The 16,258-nt window shown below is 64.5% G+C and overlaps 2 protein-coding genes across 4 annotated transcripts; one reads left to right on the top strand and one right to left on the bottom strand.

The window, feature by feature from the left end:
- The first annotated feature begins 698 nt into the window (after positions 1-698).
- Positions 699-7,239, top strand: PRRT2 (proline rich transmembrane protein 2). Of its 2 annotated transcripts, XM_037898802.2 has the most exons (4): positions 699-851; positions 2,208-2,801; positions 3,810-3,942; positions 6,716-7,239. In XM_037898802.2, the coding sequence occupies exons 2-4, from the start codon at positions 2,217-2,219 to the stop codon at positions 6,724-6,726; spliced, it is 729 nt and encodes a 242-aa protein (XP_037754730.2). In that variant the 5' UTR covers positions 699-851; positions 2,208-2,216; the 3' UTR covers positions 6,727-7,239. The 2 variants fall into 2 exon arrangements, with proteins under 2 accessions (XP_037754730.2, XP_043405489.1); XM_043549554.1 differs by lacking the exon at positions 3,810-3,942 and having other exon boundaries at positions 705-851.
- Positions 7,240-9,182: 1,943 nt separating this feature from the next.
- Positions 9,183-15,402, bottom strand: CDIPT (CDP-diacylglycerol--inositol 3-phosphatidyltransferase). 2 transcript variants are annotated; one of them, XM_037898803.2, is made up of 6 exons: positions 15,173-15,402; positions 12,067-12,201; positions 11,802-11,955; positions 11,643-11,724; positions 11,082-11,163; positions 9,183-10,263 (listed from the first exon to the last, which is right to left on the bottom strand). In XM_037898803.2, exons 1-6 carry the CDS (start codon positions 15,216-15,218, stop codon positions 10,112-10,114), a joined length of 651 nt encoding a protein of 216 aa, XP_037754731.1. In that variant the 5' UTR covers positions 15,219-15,402; the 3' UTR covers positions 9,183-10,111. The 2 variants fall into 2 exon arrangements, with proteins under 2 accessions (XP_037754731.1, XP_043404109.1); XM_043548174.1 differs by lacking the exon at positions 12,067-12,201 and having other exon boundaries at positions 15,173-15,299.
- Between the last annotated feature and the right edge of the window lie 856 nt (positions 15,403-16,258).

The raw sequence follows: 16,258 nt of genomic DNA, 5'->3' as shown, positions 1-16,258 counted from the left end.
AGCTAAAATCTCTCGCGCCCAGACCCGCAGCCAACATTTATAACCCGCCGGGGCGCTGGGTGGGCCCTGCGGTGCCCCTCACTCCCGACCTGCAGCCCCCACAGCCCTACGGTGCCCCTCACTCCCGACCTGCAGCCCCCCCGACCCAGGCCTGCGGTGCCCCTCACTCCCGACCTGCAGCCCCCCCCCCAGTTCCACGGTGCCCCTCACTCCCGACCTGCAACCCCCCCCCGACCCAGCCCTACGGTGCCCCTCACTCCCGACCTGCAGCCCACCCGACCCAGGCCTGCGGTGCCCCTCACTCCCGACCTGCAGCCCCCACAGCCCTACGGTGCCCCTCACTCCCGACCTGCAGCCCCCCCCCCAGTTCCGCGGTGCCCCTCACTCCCGACCTGCAGCCCCCCCGACCCAGGCCTGCGGTGCCCCTCACTCCCGACCTGCAGCCCCCCCCCCGACCCAGCCCTGGGGTGCCCCTCACTCCCGACCTGCAGCCCCCCCGCAGCTCCGCGGTGCCCCTCACTCCCGATGTGCAGCCCCCGCACCACCCGAAACCACCCCCCCCCGTGCCCCCTCTCCCAGGGGCTGCCCCCCTAGGCGGCGCTGGCGGGGGGGGGGGGGGGGGGGGGGCTGAGCTGACTGCTCCAGTCCCGAGGCGGATGTAACTGCATGTGGGGCTGGGGGGGTCAGTCTCAGCCCCAGACAAAGCCGGGGGGGCGGGGGGGGCTGGCTGTTGCCTCCCTCCCTCCGCTAGCGCGTTTCCCTCGCTCGCTCCATCCCGCCTCCCGGGGGGGGGGAGCCTGTCTGCAGCCGCCGCACCCGGGTCCCCCCCAGCATCTCGGGCAGCGCGACAGGTAGGGACCGACCCCCCCGGGGCAGGAGCCGCCGGCACAGGGGGAGCGGGGGAAGGGGGGGCCCTGGCCTGCCTCTCTTCCCCTCCCCCACCCTGAGATAAGGGAAAACAACCCAAGCCAGCCCCCGGGAGGGGTTGGCAGATGGGAGGGGGCTCCGGGGGGGAATGGGGGAGACACGAGGGGGCTTGGGGGGGGCAGAAAGGAGTGGGGTGGGAGGAGTTGGGGCAGAAGGGGGTGCGGATGGGAGGGAGTTGGGGGGGTGGGAGGAGGTTGGGGTGGGGAAGTGGGGGATGAGAGGGGTTCGGGGGGCAGTAGGGGTGGGGGATGGGAGGGAGTTCGGGGGGAGTGGGGGATTGGAGGAGGTTGGGGGCAGTGGAGGTGGGAGGAGATTCGGGGTGGGGCAGTGGGGTATGGGAGGGAGTTTGGGGGGGAAGTAGGGGTGGGAGGAGGTTGGGGCAGTGGGGGATGGTAGGGTTTTTTGGGGCGGTGGGGCAGTGAGGGGGTGGGAGAAGATTCGGGGGTGGGGCAGTGGGGGATGGGAGGGAGTTTGGGGCAGGAGGGGGTTGGGGCAGTAGGAGTGGGGGATGGGAGGGAGTTGGGGGGTGGGAGGAGGTTGGAGCAGTGGGGGATGGGAGGGTTTTTTGGGGGGGTGGGGCAGTGGGGGATGGGAGGGGGTGGGAGGAGGTTGGGGGTGGGGAAGTAGGGGATGAGAGGGAGATTGGGGGGGAAGTGGCGGGATGGGAGGCGGTTCGGGGTGGGGATGGGAGGAGGTTGGGTGCAGTTGGGGATGGGAGGAAGTTCGGGTTGAGGAAGTGGGGGATGGGAGGGAGTGTGGGACCGGAGGGGGTTGGGGGGCAGTAGGGGTGGGGGCTGGGAGGGAGTTTGGGGGGGAAGTGGGGGGTGGGAGGAAGTTGGGGCAGTGGGGATGGGAGGGTTTTTTGGGGGGTGGGGCAGTGAGGGGTGGGAGGAGGTTCGTGGGTGGGGCAGTGGGGGATGGGAGGAGGTTGGGGGTGGGGAAGTGGGGGATGAGAGGGAGTGTGGGGCCGGAGGAGGTTGGGGGGCAGTAGGGGTGGGGGATGGGAGGGAGTTGTGGGGGGTGGGAGGAGATTGGGGCAGTGGGGGATGGTAGGTTTTTTTGGTGGGTGGGGTAGGGGGATGGGAGGGGGTGGGGGAGGTTGGGGGTAGGGAAGTGGGGGATGAGAGGGAGTGTGGGGCAGGAGGGGGTTGGGGGCAGTAGGGGTGGGGGATGGGAGGGAGTTTGGGGGGGAAGTGGGGGGTGGGAGGAGGTTCGGGGGTGGGGCAGTGAGTTGTGGGTCTGTGTCCCTGTGTCTCTACCCCTCCCATCTCTTCGCCCAGGGCACCCCAATGTCGGACGACACGGAAAAGGACGAGACACCCCCCCTGGGGCCAACTGAGCTGCAGTCACCCCCCTCGGCCCCAGACGTTCCCCCCTCGGCCCCAGATGCCCCCCCCTCAGCCCCAGACGTTCCCTCACTGGCACGAGTCATTTCCTCTTCTGCCCCACCTGCCCCCCCCTCAGCCCCACATGCCCCCCCTTCACCAGCAGTGACTGTGATGGTGGAGGATGAGGGGGAGCCCGAGGAGGGGCCCCAACAAAATGGACAGGCCATGGGTGTGGGGGGTGCCCCCTGCCCCCCCCAAACCTCCCCCCCCACTCCGGCCCCTGCTCGCTCCAAATCGGCCTCCCTGGGCGACTTGGGGGGCAAGGCCAGCGCTAACGGGGGGCCGCGGGTGCGGGGCAGCCTGGTGGGGTCCCAGGTGCATCTGGCGGGGGCAGGCTCGCCCCGTCCTAGCCTGAGCCGCCAGCCCTCGGGGGCCGAGGGGGGCCCGGAGGCGGAGAAGCCGCGGGATTACATCCTGCTGGCCGCCCTGGCCTGCTTCTGCCCCATCTGGCCCATCAACATCGTCGCCTTCGTTTACTCCGTCATGGTGAGAGCCCCCCAAGCCCCCCCCACCCCCAGAGCCCTCCACCTCCCCTCCAGAGCCCCCCCAAGCCCCCGACCACCACCCAGAGCCCCCACCACACTCCCAGCCCACTCCAGAGTCCCCAACATGCCCCCCAGAAACCTGTGCACCCCAGAAACCCACTCTGTTTCCCAGAGCCCCCCAGAAAACAACTACCCCCCAGAGCCTCCCACTATGCCCCCAGACCACCCCAGAGCCCCCCAACATGCCCCCCATGCTCCCTGGAAAAACCCACCATGCCCCCCAGAAACCCACCACACCCCCAGAGCTCCCCACCATGCCCCACCATGCCTGCCAGGAACCCAATGTGCCCCCAGAGCCCCCCTTTTGCACCCCCTCAGAAACACCACATCCCAGAGCCCCCTGCTGCAGCCCTCATGCCCCACAGAAACCCACTGCACCCCCAGAGCCCCCCACCATGCCCCCATGTCCCGCAGAAACCCATCGCACCCCCCCAGCCCCCCATCTCACCTGCATGCTCCCCAGAAACCCAGAACCCCCACCTCACCCCATGCGCCCCAGAAACCCAGCACCCCCCAGAGCCCCCCAACATGCCCCCAGCATCCCCCCACTGCACCCCAAAACTGTCCACGTCACATCAAAACCCCCACTGCACCTTAGTATTCCACATTGCGCCCCCAACCCACCATGTCCCCAAAGCCCCCAACAACCCCCCACTGCACCCCTAATAGCCTCTGGGCCCCAGAAAATCCCAAAGAGTCCAATAACCCCACTGCAGTCCCCAGTCCTCCAAAATACTCCACCCACCCCTCCTGCTGTACCCCAAACCCACCAGACCCCCCCGCCCCGCATGCCCCATATCCCCCACTATTTCCCCAATAGCTCTCGGGGCCACAGATATCCCCTGCCCTGCCCCTGCCCCCTGCCATGCGGGAGGGGGTCTCGGGCGGTGATGTGGGGGGGTTATGGGCCAGGAGCCCCCCCCATCTTACCCCACGTCTCTCCCCACAGTCCCGGAACAGCCTGCAGCAGGGGGACGTGGACGGGGCGCGGCGGCTGGGCCGTGTGGCCAAACTGCTGAGCATGGTGGCCCTGCTCGGGGGCGTCATCATCATCGTCCTCTCGGTCGCCATCAACTTCGGCCGTGAGTGAGGGGCGCGGCCCCCGGAACCTCCCGAATTGCCCCCAGGGACCCCAAATCTCCCCCAGAGCCCCCATATGTCCCCAGGACCCCAAATCACCCTTGGGACCCCGAAATGCCCCCAGGACCCCGATACATCTCCAGGACCCTGATATGTCCCCAGGACCCCCATAGGCCTGCCCAGAATCTTGACATGCTCCCAGGACGCTGAAACACTCCCGGGACCCCAGAACGCCCCCGGGACCCCCATACACTCCCAGGACCCCAATATAGCCCCAGGATCTCGATGTGCACCTGGGAAGCCCATACACTCCTGGGACCCTGATGCACCCCCTGGGACTCCAATTCACCCCCTGTGACTCCCAGGACCCCAATATGCCCTGCATGATCCCCTGGGACTCCGGTGCGTCCTGCCCAACCCCCAAGACACAACATGCCCCACATGACCTCCCCGGTACCCCAATTTGCTGCACACATTCCCCCTGGGACCACAGAAACACCCCCTGGGATCGCAAAACATCCCGCACAGCCACTTGGGACCCTGAAATACCCCCCAGAACCCCAATACACCCTGCACAATCCCCCTGGGACCCTGATATGCCCTGGGACCCCCAAATTTTGCTGGCACCCCAATACGCCTTGCAAAATCCCCTGAAACACCCTCTGGGACCCTGATTCACCCCACACAACCCCACAGGACCTTGAAATGCCCCTAGGATCCTGATATGCCCCTGGGACCCCAGTTCATCCCGCATGACCCCTGGACTCCCAAATGTCCCTCAAGACCCCAAAAAGGCCCACACAATCCCATGGGACACCAAAACATCCCCAGGACCCCCCGGACCCTGATATGCCCCTGGAATCCTGATACACCCACCCCTCGTACCCCAAAATTCCCACCCCTCCTGACCCCCTGGGACCACAGTACACTCCCTGGGATCCCATGAAGCACCTAGGATACACCCCACACGATCCCACTGGGACCCTAAAATGCCCCACATGACACCACAGACCCTGATAGGCCTCACATGACCCCCTGGACCCAATAAGTCCTATACAATGCTCTGGAACCCCCAAATGCCCCTGTGACGGGATTCCCGGGGTGCAACCTGGGACTGTGGGACCGCTGTGCCCCCCTGAACTCTCTCTCCAGCCTGGGCTGTCTCCCACAATGCCCTGCTAGTGACCAGCAGCGAACCCCTCCAGGCGCTGTGATCACTCACCTGTCCCCATGGGGGGAATCACACGCCCGGCTGGGGCCACGCATGGGTCACACAGGGAAAGGCACCAGCCAGATCCTCCCAGCTCAGGAACACACCGTCTCGCGCTGCTCCTGGCCCGTTCTTGAGCAATGTACGTTTGTTAACTGGTTCCCCACGTCACCAGTGGAGAATGGACACACACCAGCCTTTGTAACCCGGGCAGATTTTCCAGACCCTGCAGGCAAACTCCCCGGTAAGGATCCCCACGAGAATCGGCTTCTTGATTACAGACGATGGGTTTGAAGTGACAGGCAAGTCAGAGTAGTCACCAAAGGACAATAGCAGAGACGTGCGCAGGCTAAATTCCCCACCTAGAGACTAGGCAATAGCGGGACGAAGTCGTTTTTCTCACCCTGCTGGATGGTGCAGGTTGGTTAGAGTCTCACACGCCGGCTCTCCCTGTTAGCCTGGGGACCAGTCTCCTCAGCTCCAGCGTCCTCCCTGCCTGCAGTGTGGGGTGGGGGAGGAGAAAGGAGAAACCATGTGGCCCCTGTCCTCTCTTTTCCACGGTCAGGCCCTGTGCTTGGAGAGCACGAGTCCAGGCATGTCTGGTCTGGGGGCATTGCTGAGACCCCAGACAAGGTTGAGCAATCCCCCTGCCGGAGAGTCACTGAACTGTAGCTCCCTTGTTGGACAACGGCTGTTGATGGTTGTTCGACACCCGCCTGGGCATCAGTCTGTTCCTTGCTGGCGTCTCTGGGCAGCTAAGATCTGGCCGATTCCCCAACTCACAACCGTACAACACAGTCTCATAACTTCCCACGCACCGATGACAGACACGTTTCGATAGAACCGTGGCTTTCAGCAAATCATAACCTTTCCCCTTGTACCTCACCGGGCCTGTTTTATACGCAGTACCCCAATCCCATCCAAACGAGGAATAGGGAGGTCACCGGGCACTCCCCTGAGGTATGGAGTGCCACACCCCCACCCTGGAACCCCAAAACCCCCCTGGGACCCAGCGCAACTCCCTGGGACCACAAAACACCCCCTTCGATCCCTATTTGCCACACACAATCCTCTTGGACCCCAAATCTTCCTCAGGGCCCCCCTACGCCTCAGACAACCCCATGATGCCCCACACAACCTCCCAGGACCACACTCTGCCCACATGACCCCCCTGGAACCACCCAAACAAGATCTCCAGTGACTCCCACAGACCCCAATACACCCCACGTGACTCCCAGGATCCTGAAACCCCCCAAGGTCTTGATACACCAAGATCTTGATACACGATTCCCCGCCAAAAAAGCCCAGCACAACCCCCACCCCCACCCCAGACTTTCATACACCCTGAATGGCCCTCCCCCAATACACCCCACATGACCCCTCCAGGACTTCAACCCTCCCCCGCCCCTGCACCCTGATATGCCCCAAACGACTTCCCTGGGACCCTGAGATGCCCTGCATTAACTGTCCTTCTCTTCCCCACCCACACCTCTCCCTGACCCTATGCTGCCCCCCTGCTCCCCCTCCCTGTTCCCCCTTCTCCTGACCCCCCCATCCCTCCCCAGTGTTCCAGTGAAGACGACTCCGTGCTGTTCCCAGCCCCCCCAACCCAGGAGCCCCCCTGGCACTGCTCTAATGGGGACCAACCATCCAGGGGGGCCAAGGGGGCAGAGAGGGGGATTACAGCAGCCAACAGAGGGGTGTGGCCTCCAATCCCCCTTCTGCCTCGGGGACGGAGCCAGAAAAGAAGAACAGAAGGAGAAAATGGAGGAAGAAACCCCTCTCCATCTGTCCACCCATATGCCTTCATCCATCTGTCCCGCCGTCCATCCAGCCATTCTGCCATCCAACCATCCGTCCTGCTGTCCATCCGTCCATCCATCCCACTATCCATCTAGCCGTCCTTCCAGCCATTCTGCCATCCATCCTTGCGTCCGTCCATCCATCCCAGAGTCCTACTGTCCATCTAGCTGTCCTGCAATCCGTCCATTCTGCTGTCCGTCCAGTCGTCTATCGACTTATCCATCCAGTGATGCATCTCTCTGTCCACCCACCCATCCATCCATCCCCCCTGCCATCCATCCATCCATCCATCTCCCCGGCCATCCATCCGTCTGTCCATTCATCCATCCGTCTCCCCTGCCACCCATCCATCCAGTGATCTATCTGTCCACCCATCCTGCCGTATGTCCATCCATCCAGCCAGCTACCCATCCCTTCATCTGTCCATCCAGCCTTCTGCCAACTCATGCATCCATCCAGTGATACTCCCTCCATTTGGCCTTCTTTCTGTCCCTCCCCTCACTCCCTTTCCTTGCCCTCCCTTCTGGCTCATTGCCCCTTCGACAGCAAATAAAACTCTTTCGATTTCATGTTTACAAGACAAGAAAAAGCGCGGGCCCGAGACGCCAGAGGGACCCCTCGGCTGCCAGGGGCATGTTTACATCCCAGCTTGCCCCATCCCAAACGGACAAATGAAACAGAGCCAGCGATGGAAACCCCAACGCCCCTTCTCCCCCGGCTCCCCGCTGCACGGGGACACGGCCAGCCAGGAACTGGGATTTTGGGGCCCACAGCGGGACACGGAACAAAAGAACAAAGAAGGGGGCAAAAAGGAGAGATGCCGCTGGGCGCCAATTCCTCGTTGATCCTATTTACAACCCCACATCGGCCAACGGGGGAGATGGGTGGGCGGCGTCTGAATGGGGACGGAAGAGGGAGAAAGGTGGAGAGGTTGCCGGAGGTTCCCCTCCTGCCCTGCCTCGGGCTAGTCACGTTTCGGGGGGCGAGGAAGGACAGAACGAAACAGGCCAAAGGGAGGAGAGACGCCGGCAGCTCGTTGGCTGCGCCTCCTTGCCCCTCTGGCGGGTCGGGCTGACGAACCCGCGGCAGGGCCGAGGGGGGATGCCGGCGCCGGGGGGCCCGGAACAACAGAACAAGGAAGGCCTGACGGAGGAGTGGGGCGGGAACCAGCCCAACGCCAACCCCAGCCTGGCACCAAGTGACTTCAGACTGTTACAGACCCAACCTTGCGGGGATGGGGATAGTTTTGGGGGGCAGGGGAATGCCCCCAGCCGAGCCCCCCCCTTTCAGGTCCCATCTTTTGCACGCTATCCACTGGGTAATTTGGGGGGGGGGCAGGAGCACAGGGCTGGGGACAGTACAATTGGGGAGGAAATTGGGGGGGGCAGCAGGAATTTTCAGGGGGGCGATGAAGGGGCTTGTGTTTTGATGTTGACATGCCAGTATTATACATGCACGTTTTTATATACTCTATTGTCGGGGGCGATGGGGGGCAGGGGGGTCACTCCTAGATGGGCCCTGGAGGTGACTAGGGTGGTTTCAATATCGGTGGGGGGGGGGGGGGCTTTTCCAGAGAACCCCCAAACCAGGGTGAATCTGAACCCCAGGGCCCAGTGCCCCCTGGGGCCTGTTTTGTAGCGATTCGGATGCATGAGAAGCCAATAAACTGATGCACGAGAACGGGTCCGTGTGTCTGTCTGCGGGAAGCTGGGCTCTGGCTGCCCCCCCCCCCGTCGGGCCCCCCCCTGCACCGCTGTCCCATGGGTCCCCTCTAACCCCCTCCTGCAGCCCCCCAGAGACCCCATCCCACAGGTCCCCTGTAACCAGCCACCACACCCCACCCGCGCCACTGTCCCACGGGTCCCCTCTAACCCCCTCCTGCAGCCCCCCAGAGACCCCATCCCACAGGTCCCCTGTAACCAGCCCCCCTGCCCTACTCCAGAGAAACCCCCTCCCAGTGCTGGGCCAGGGGTCTCCCTACATCCAGCCCCTGCACCCCACTGAGGCCCCATCCAAGTGCCAGGCCCAGGGTTCCCCTATAACCAGTCCTCTTGCCCCACCCCAGAGTAGCCATGTCCCGGCACCAGACCAGGGGGTCCCCTGTAACCAGCACCCCCTGCCCCAGAGCAGCCGTGTCCTGGCCCCAGACCAGGGGTCCCCATGTACCCAGTGCCCCCCGCCCCACAGGGCACCACGTTCCCCCCGCCCGGTTGAAATGAGAGGCTGGGATTGACGGCCTGCTCTTTATTGTAGCTGGGACCCCTCCCCACAGCGGGGTCAGTTACCCCCCGACCCCCGGGGGGCAGGGTCGAGTCCCAGCGGAGTCGAACATCCACCACACACACGGAGATGCTTACGCAGGGGAAGCGGCCGTCTGCTGGGGGGCACGGGCCTGGGCTCCCCTGGGTGGGGGCAGATGAGGAATGACACACCCCCCCCCTCGCTGGGGGCAGTGAGGCGTCCGCACTCAGCAGAAGGGGCAAAAAGACATGGCCGCCCTCACACCAAGCTGGGGGGCACAAAGCCTTGTGGGAAGGAAAAGGAGCCATGGGGGATCTGGAAAGGGGACCCCTCCCCCATAGTTATCCCCCCCACGGAGTGATTGCCCCAGGGCAGAGCATCACGGGAAGAGGAGGAGGAACCAATACGGCTCCTGCAGGAGTGCAAAGCATGATGGGCAATGGATCAGGAGCCTTGTGAATAACCCCAAACACTCACCCTCAAAGCACTGTGGGAAATCGGGGGGCTCAGGTATAAATGCAGCCACCGCCCAAACAAGCACAAAGCACCATGGGAAGCCAAGGGCGCTGGAATAAACCACAGCCCGCAGGGCATTGTGGGAAACAAGGGGAGGCCGCAGTGACGTCCCCCAGACAATCAATGCCCAGGGCCCACTGCAGAGCATGGCGGGAAACGGGCCCGTGGGATAAACATGGTCCCCGGAGGGCGCAAAGCATCGTGGGAGGGGGACGTAGGCTACACCTTCGGCATGACTTTCACACCCCCTGCAAAGCACTGTGGGAAACACGTCACACCCGTGCCACAAGCACCCAACACCGATTGGTGGGTTTCTAACCAATCGAGGGGAGCTTCACCCCGGGGGGGGCTGGTCCCATGGGGGGTGGGGGTGTCTCTGCCGGCCTCCCCCTCCCCCACCACTACTTCTTCTTGGCCCGCTCGGCCACGTCCAGGGCGGCCATATTGCAGGAGGCAGAGACGAGCTGCACGAGGCTGATGAGGGACTTGAGGGCGGCGAGGGGGGTCGAGACCCAGAGGATGAGACGGAAAAGACCCAGGCGTCCGGGGAGCACTGAGGGGGGAGGGGAGAGAGTTACACAAACACACACACACGTACGCCAGGTGGTGCTCCTCACTCCCGACCCGCAGCCCCCTGCCCCCCCAGCCCTGCCCCCCAGCCCTGCCGGTGCCCCTCACTCCCGACCCGCAGCCCCCTGCCCCCCCAGCCCTGCCAGTGCCCCTCACTCCCGACCCGCAGCCCCCTGCCCCCCAGCCCTGCCGGTGCCCCTCACTCCCGACCCGCAGCCCCCTGCCCCCCCAGCCCTGCCGGTGCCCCTCACTCCCGACCCGCAGCCCCCCGCCACCCCAGCCCTGCCCCGCCGGTGCCCCTCACTCCCGACCCGCAGCCCCCCGCCACCCCAGCCCTGCCCCTCCCCAGCTCTGCCGGTGCCCCTCACTCCCGACCCGCAGCCCCTGCTAGCCCAGCCCTGCCCCCCAGCCCTGCCGGTGCCCCTCACTCCCGACCCGCAGCCCCCCGCCACCCCAGCCCTGCCGGTGCCCCTCACTCCCGACCCGCAGCCCCCCGCCAGCCCAGCCCTGCCCCCCAGCCCTGCCGGTGCCCCTCACTCCTGACCCGCGGCCCTGCCAGCCCAGCCCTGCCCCTCCCCAGCCCTGCCGGTGCCCCTCACTCCCGACCCGCGGCCCCCCACCACCCCAGCCCTGCCCCTCCCCAGCCCTGCCGGTGCCCCTCACTCCCGACCCGCGGCCCCCCGCCACCCCAGCCCTGTCCCCCCCAGCCCTGCCGGTGCCCCTCACTCCCGACCCACGGCCCCCCGCCACCCCAGCCCTGCCGGTGCCCCCCACTCCAACCCGCAGCCCCGATGCGCCCACCTGCAGGCCCCTCGGTGAAGTGCAGCAGGTACAGCATGCAGAAGAAGAGCTCGTTCCCGGCACACATGGTGAAGAGGACAGGCTGGGGAACGGGAGGAAGCAGAGTCAGGGCGGCCTGTGGAACTCCCTGCTGCAGGATTGTACTGACAGCCCCATGGGGGCAGAGCAGGGACAGGAGGAGAATTCAAGGTGCTGGGTAAGTTGGCAAAGCATTGTGGGACATGGGGGCAGGCTGGGGGGGGTGTCTCTGGCGTAAATATGGCTGCCTCTGAATGCCCCCCCCAGCTATCTCCTCCCAGAGCTTGGGGGGAGGACAAAGCATTATGGGAAAGGGAGGCAGCCCCCCCCCCCCCCCCGAAGACTGGCATCCTGCATGCTGCAAAGCATTGTGGGAAACACATCGAGCAGCAAGACCAGACACAGCTGTGCCCGGCGGGTCTGCAGAGAAGTGGGGCCCCGTGACCCAGGAGTTGAGATGCACCCGCAGGACTCGGGGGGGGGGTGGGGGGGTGTCAGGGCAGTGGGGGGCTGTGAGGTGAGGGGCCCGGGGGTGTCACTCACCCGCGAGGTGTAATACACCCGCAGCACCGGGTTCCCCGTCAGGTCGATGCTCTTGTGACTGTCACTGCCCTGAACCACGGAGCTGGGGAGAGACGGGGACATCAGCGGGGCTGGGAGCCAAAGCCCCCCGCCCGCAGGGCGCCCCCGGGCCCCGCCCACCTGTGCAGGTGCAGCCAGTGGCTGGCGACGTCCAGGCTCATGCTGAGCTGGTAGAGGAGGGCGCGGGGCGGGTCCAGCAGCGCCAGGTTCACCAGCAGGCACATGGTGGCGCAGCGATCGGTCAGCATGTCCAGCATGGCGCCGAACCGGGTCCCTGCCGCCGGGGGGGAGAGGTCAGAGACGGAGCCCCGCCCACCGAGCCCCCCACCGCCCAGCCCCCCGGGGGCAGGAGCACACGCACGCCCCAGTCCCCCGGGGGCCCTACCTTGGTTGAGGGCGCGGGCCGCGTGGCCGTCGACCGCGTCCAGCAGGCCGCTGAGCAGGTAGGAGGCGGCGGCCGGGCCGGGGTCGCTCGGCATGAAATAAAAGGCGAGGAAGAGGAGCAGGATCCGGGCGTAGCCTGCAGCGGGCGACAGAGCCACGGTGCTCAGTCCCGACCCGCAGCCCCTCGGCCCGGGGCTCCCTGCCCCACGCCGCTCCCAACCCGCGGGGGAGACGCCCAGACTCCTCCGGGGCCGTTGGGAGCATCTGGTGCGAGCCCCCACATCACCCTGGCGCAGACCCGAGAACCCCCGGCTGGGCTGAGCCATCGCCAGCACTGGAGAATTCCTGTCGGCCCGGAGGGAGCGGTTCTGCCTGGGCCATGTTTACAGCCTCTTTCCAGGCCGGGATCGTCCTGCCGCTGGGGCGCGTCAGACCTTTCTCAGCGGGACTGACGAGCCATGAGGTAACGATCTGTTCCCCACGGAGGTGCTGCCAGGCCGGGCTCCAGTCACCCTGGAGCCAGCTCTGCGTTAAGCTGAACAGCTGGAGCCTCTCCCTCGAGGGCAGATTTCTGATCCTTTCATCCTTCCCGGGGCTCTTCTCTGACCCCTCCAATGGATCAACATCCTCCTGGAACTGCAGGCACCAGAGCCGGCCCCGGGATCCCAGCCGCGGCCGCCCCAGGACTGAATCCAGAGGGAAAATCCCCGTTTGCACAGCCCAGGATGGCATTGGCCCTTCGGCCCCAGCATTGCACTGGGCGCTCTTCTTCTGCTGATTAACCCCTGCCTCCCCTCTGTCTCCCCAGAACAGAGCCCCCCAGCCTGTAAGTGCAGCCGGCACTCGTCCTGCCCAGGGACCGGCATTTACATTGAGCTGGGTTAAACCAGTGTCTGCTTGTGCTCGTTTACCCAGCCATCCAGCTGGCTCTGGACCAGTGACCTCTGCTCTGCGACACTTCCCACCTCCCACCCCCAATGTTTGGGTCAGCTGCAAACTTCACTGGTGAGGACGAGACACCAGGTGAAGCCAGCCTGACAAGGCAACGCTGAGATGCTATTGTGAGTCTGGGACCGCTCCCCCCCCCCCCCTTCCTTCCTGGGCTGCGGGAGGACAGGGACTGGGTGGGCAGGGGGCTGCATCGCCCTCAGCATGCTCCTGTCCTGATCCAGCCTCATGCTCCAAGGCTGCAGCCTCACAGGGGTCAGGAAGGAGGGTTTGCCTCCTCCTCATTCCACCACTGGAGCCGGGGCACTGCCCGGCTGGCGAGTCAAGCCCTGAGCCAGTCCCCACGGAGCCAGCCTGGAAAGGTAACCCCAATGCACTAGAGGCATCGACTCCAAGGGGCAGAGTTAAACCGCATTAAGCCCCAGCGTGGACGCTCTTGCTCAAAATTAAGTTGGCTTCACTTAATTCACTTGGGAAGCAAAACTGAATTAAGGGCACCGCAGTGCCAACTGAGGGCGTTCACACTGGGGTTTGATGGGGGTCAGCACCTCCACTTCTGCTTGACAGCGACAGTGAATTCAGATGGACTCTCCCAGCTGGCCCCGTGCAGACAAACCCCACATCTGAAGGCAGCTGGATGGTGCAAGGGATGCCCTGGGTACAGCAGCGCTTGGGGGCCCATCTCAGCCCCCATAGGATGGGAGAAACCCAAAGGGGCGGTCGGTAGGCGTAACGGGGACCGGCTCCCTGTGCCTGGTTGCTGGAGAAGGGGCAGCTGGGCACTGCGGGGGGCCCGCTCGAGCTGGATCTGTCCACGCTGGAGGGGATGGTGCAGGGTGGCAGAGTTTGAGCTGGGTGTGACACCCTGGCACCCCAATATTCGTGACTGTCATGTAATGAGGACGTGTTCGGTACAAAGTGCACCTTGTGAGGGGTCATTCTAAAAGTCTTGATCTGCGAGACAGTCGTATCTCGTTGGAGTGTCTGCGCGGTCGTCATGTGTGAAGTTATAGGTTTGGCTATTTGTGTGAGTTACTGAAACATGTCGTGAGGTGAAAACACCCACAAGTAGCCTTTCCGGTACAACCGTAAAAAGGCCAAACACTGTTAATGGCTTTCTGAGGAAATGCACCAAAGCACCAGGATTACCCCAGGGACTGTGTGCAATAGAAACCTCTCAGAGATAGCTTTGCACAATGGGAACTGTCTGACCCAGGGCACAGCAAAAGAGCTTTCCAGGAAGTGGGGAGAAGATAGAAAAAGGGGGAAATGACATCATGTGTCACCCTCCCTCTCTCTACAACTCCACACCTGGAAACACCCGAGGGGCAAGGACTGAACGGGGGAAGGGATGGTCCCAGGCTAAGGGATTTCTAGCCTGTGTACAAAAACCTGAGACACCCAAACTGCAAAGACAAGGTAGCTTGTACCTTAAGAATTTGCCAGCTTGTTTATTGCTCAGGGTGAGAATTTGCTAATTCATCTCCTACCTGTCTAGTGCATTAAACTCAGTTTGCGTTTTTGTTTACTTGCTAGGTGACCTGCTTTGTTCTGTTCGCTCTCACTTATAATATCTTAAAATCTATTCTTTTGTAGCTAATAAACTTATGTCATGTTTTAATCCAAACCAGTATGCGTTTGACTAGGGTGCGTGGGGAAAAATCTCAGCATGGTTACCACAAGTGTGAATGGTCCTCATCCCATTGAGGGTGAGGGGGACTGGGTGTTACACCCATATACTGGCGAGATTTGACCGGAGCAGGATGGTACTGCTCTGGGGTCCTAGGCTGGGAGGCTGCTGGTCAGAGAGCCTGCATGTGGCTGCAGCTGGGTGTGTCCCGACCTGTGCAAATGCTGGTGAAGGTGCAGACTGGGGGGCTTTGCAGCTTGTCACAGCAGCACAGTGCGAGAGGGAGCCCAGGCTGGTGGGTCAGGGGGCTCAGTGGCACCCCAGTTCCAGCTGGCACCCCAGGGGGGAACCCATCATACCAGGGACCTGCCACGAGAGCTCTGGGCCACTGGTTCCTGGGATGGCTCCGACCTGGCCCCAGGGCAGGGGACAGGGCAGCTCGGGGGGCAGGAAAGGGACTAGAGGCTGTCCCCTGGGGGACACCAACTCTGACCCAGCTCTGAGGATCCCCCCAGCTCCCCTCACTCACCAATGAGGTTCGGCACAAAGAGGAAGATGTTTTCGTCCTTCATCATCTCTGTGGGTGCAGGATCCGCTGCCTCCCACCCCTCAGCCAGCCCTGGGGTCCCCCCCAGCCAATGCACCAGCCCTGCCCCCCCTCAGGCAGCACTGGGGTCCCCCCCAGCCAATGCACCAGCCCTGCCCCCCCCCAAGCCAATGCACCAGCCCTGCCCCCCCCCAAGCCAGCCCTGGGGTCCCCCCCAGCCAATGCACCAGCCCTGCCCCCCCTCAGGCAGCACTGGGGTCCCCCCCGAGCCAATGCACCAGCCCTGCCCCCCCCAAGCCAATGCACCAGCCCTGCCTCCCCTCAGCCAGCCCTGGGGTCCCCCCCAGCCAATGCACCAGCCCTGCCCCCCCGCACCAGCCCTGGGGTCCCCCCCCCAGCCAATGCACCAGCCCTGCCCCCCCCGCACCAGCCCTGGGGTCCCCCCCCCAGACAATGCACCAGCCCTGCCCCCCCCGCACCAGCCCTGGGGTCCCCCCCCCCAGCCAATGCACCAGCCCTGCCCCCCCCGCACCAGCCCTGGGGTCCCCCCCAGCCAATGCACCAGCCCTGTCCCCCCCGGGATCCCCCCGAGCCAATGCACCAGCCCTGCCCCCCCCGGGATCCCCCCCGAGCCAATGCACCAGCCCTGCCCCCCCTCAGCCAGCCCTGGGGTCCCCCCCAGCCAATGCACCAGCCCTGCTGTGGCGCAGAGCGGGAAGAACAAATGGCCGCTGCCCCTTTAAGATCCCCGGGACTCTTACGCCCCACCCCCCACGGCCCTGTTGGGCTGTACCAAGCTGCCCTGGGGGGGAGGGCGGTGGTGGGAACGGGGTTTGCGACGGCGGGGGGATAGTGAGCCCCATTCGGGAGGAACCGTTTCATCTGAGGGGGTTTCACCCTCCTCTTAGGGACGGGGGGGTGTCACACTCCAGCCCCCAGTTGGTTCAGTCCGGGATGTTCCATTCTCCCCCCCTTGCTGTGGCCGGGTTGGCGTCGCTCAGGTTCAGCCATAGAGCACCTGGCGGGCTGCTGGCTAGAGCGGCCCTGCCCTGACCCCGTCCGGGGAAG

Source organism: Chelonia mydas, chromosome 6 (genome assembly GCF_015237465.2).
Source record: "Chelonia mydas isolate rCheMyd1 chromosome 6, rCheMyd1.pri.v2, whole genome shotgun sequence".
In the NCBI taxonomy this organism is placed as follows: Eukaryota; Metazoa; Chordata; order Testudines; family Cheloniidae; genus Chelonia; species Chelonia mydas.
This window is presented reverse-complemented; position numbering and strand designations above follow the sequence as displayed.

What these genes read in the sequence shown, in the direction of transcription:
- PRRT2 (XM_043549554.1), top strand. Translation starts at nt 2,217, where the DNA reads ATGTCGGACGACACGGAAAAGGACGAGACACCCCCCCTGGGGCCAACT. An exon ending in CCTTCGTTTACTCCGTCATG is followed by an intron (nt 2,802 to 6,715) that starts GTGAGAGCCCCC and finishes ATCCCTCCCCAG; the next exon opens with TGTTCCAGTGAAGACGACTC.
- CDIPT (XM_037898803.2), bottom strand. Translation starts at nt 15,218, where the DNA reads ATGATGAAGGACGAAAACATCTTCCTCTTTGTGCCGAACCTCATTG. An exon ending in CACTGGCTGCACCTGCACAG is followed by an intron (nt 11,725 to 11,801) that starts GTGGGCGGGGCC and finishes GTCTCTCCCCAG; the next exon opens with CTCCGTGGTTCAGGGCAGTG. An exon ending in GGGTGTATTACACCTCGCGG is followed by an intron (nt 11,164 to 11,642) that starts GTGAGTGACACC and finishes CCCGTTCCCCAG; the next exon opens with CCTGTCCTCTTCACCATGTG.